We start from the raw sequence: 2,568 nt of genomic DNA on the forward strand, positions 1-2,568 counted from the left end.
GGACTAAAGGGAAGTAGGACTCTTGAAAAAGATGAGGTGATTCTACGTATGGGCAATTGAGCAAGGGTTGCGGCCATATCTGTAGGATCATTTAGTTTACATATGCCTACGGGCAAGACTATTATTCTAAATAATTGTTATTACGTTCCCTCTATTGTGAGGAATATTGTTTCTATCCCTATGTTGGATTTGGATGGTTTTTCATTTATTATTAAGAATAATGAATGTTCTATCATTAGAGATAATGTTCTTTATGGATGTGGTATTTTAAATAATGGTCTGTATGTATGTGACGTAGAGCATAATTTACTTCAGATTGAACAAACTAATAAAAGAAAATGAGATAATGAAAATCTGACCTATTTATGGCACTGTAGGCTAGGTCATATTAGTGAAAATAGACTGTGGACATTGCATAAGAAAGGATTACTTGACCCCTTTGATTACAACATTCGGTTACAAAATGGTACACCCCTAATTATATTGTGATTCTTGAACATTTTTAAGATCTTCTAGTCTACTAGCACACTTCCTTTTATCATGGCCTTCCATTTGACAATAAGTGCACCTTCTTGGCGGCTTCTCCTTTTTACCAATCGATTCTATTGGACTTTTGAAACGAACGTCCTTCTTCCTCCCTTTAGTTTGGGACATAATAAGGTCAAGAATTGTTTCTTCATGAGCACTTGCATTTGGAGCTTGCGAATTGCTTTCGTAAGATTTAATTTCATCAACGCTCATTCTTTCGAGAATTGGTATTTCTCGATTCATCACTCCAACGGCATAATCATACCGTTCCTTGGATGCAATGCTACTTTGACAAAAACTCATGGTTAACATTGCCATGCTATTAAATCGATCGGTTGAGGTCATCTCATGACTTTGTCCAACATCCAAATTGTAAGGCAACACACCATCAACTCTATTGGCATGCATTGTCCACCTCCGGTTTATGTAATACGGGGAAATTTCCGAAACCCGTTTCTTAGTGAAGACCGTCAATAGGTGTCTACAAGGTAGCCCCGAATGTTCAAGCATTCTACACGTACACATTCCCAAAGAGCTTGCTTTCTCGAATGCCACAAAATAAACATTTCTTCTCGTAGGCTCGGACATGGGCCTATAACAACTATAGTACGTATAAACATCCCCCATTCTCTCCCCTTCTTCACTAGCTCGTCGGTCTTTTTCAACAAAGTATTTTGAAGACTCAACCAATTCATCTTGAAATCTTCTAAACATTTCCTTAGTGTAGATACAAGAAGCATGATACTCCAATGTGGTATGCAATTTCATGGGACGTTTTAGATTAATGGTGACATAATCTTCTTCCTTCTCCCGCATGAATTGCCTTGCCAATGCTTTTTGGGCATTTTCAATGAATTCCTTCAAACCCGTTGCCGAACTCACATACTTATCAAAGAAAGAATTCATCCCCTCACTCCTCGATGTACTATTTTGAAACGCCGAAAATTTATTTCTAGTATATGCAAGAATCCACTTGTGTTTCAACTCATATAACCCATTTAACCATTTATGATCTTGTAAGTGATACTTTTCCACAAACGACGCCCATCTAGCTTCAAAAACACATTCGGTGAGAGATTTATAAATGCAATTATTGAAGTCCGTCTTGAATTCCGGAAAAGCCGAATAATAATGAGCTAATTTCTCCGGGAATTTTTGACTAATGTGCCAAGAACACAATAAATGGGTAGTATTCGGGAGTACAACCGCAATAGCGCTTGCCATGGCTTGATCTTGATCCGTGATTATAGTCAATGGGGGATTATTCCCCACACCTTCAAGCCAAGTACGAAGAATCCACTCAAAAGTCGACGCGTGTTCATCCTGTATCAATGCAAACCCGAAAATTACCGAGTGATAATGATGATTGACTCCGGTAAATGGGACAAATGGCATTGCATACCTATTTGTCCGATAAGTGGTATCAAAAGCCATAACATCGCCAAAATTTTGGTAAGCCATTATACATCTCGGATCAATCCATACTAGACACTTCAAGCGATTCTCTTCATCGACTTCGGTCCTAATAAAATATTTAGAACCACTTTCTTCATTCAACCTATGCAACAAGTCCAACCCCGCTTGAGCGTCACTAATCTCAAACCTTTTCTTCCTCTTGTCTCTTAACACATTCCTAACATGTTGAACATTGAAACCAACTTTGCCATTACCTCCATGAATGTTACCAATCACATTCATCACTTGACAATTACGAACCCCCGAACCATAAAGCGTTTTAATCAAACTACGGGTCGCGGACATATCTTTCTCGTTGTACCAAATTCATCTTACTAGGGGAAACAAGACCGTGGTTGTGTACCAATTCAAGGCTAGTTACCTCCCAGTGACGTTTTTTCTTTTGATAATTGACATACATCCTCACCTTGCACTCGCTTTTAGGAAGAACCTCTCTACGCCGTTTATTTTGACTACTCTCGGCGACGACACTTTTTCCATAAAGCCTACAAACATATAAATGGTCGTATATCTCGTTGTCTTAATTACGATGGCTAGCTTGAATTTTAATAGCAAATCCATTTC

General features: G+C 38.5%; 1 protein-coding gene across 1 annotated transcript; it reads right to left on the minus strand.

Annotated features, from left to right (window-relative positions):
• Positions 1-474: 474 nt before the first annotated feature.
• On the minus strand, positions 475-2,289 carry LOC141686533 (protein FAR1-RELATED SEQUENCE 5-like). The gene has a single exon (XM_074491561.1). The coding sequence runs from the start codon at positions 2,287-2,289 to the stop codon at positions 475-477; it is 1,815 nt and encodes a 604-aa protein (XP_074347662.1).
• Positions 2,290-2,568: the final 279 nt, after the last annotated feature.

The sequence above is a fragment of the Apium graveolens genome, chromosome 9 (genome assembly GCF_009905375.1).
Source record: "Apium graveolens cultivar Ventura chromosome 9, ASM990537v1, whole genome shotgun sequence".
NCBI lineage: Eukaryota > Viridiplantae > Streptophyta > Magnoliopsida > Apiales > Apiaceae > Apium > Apium graveolens.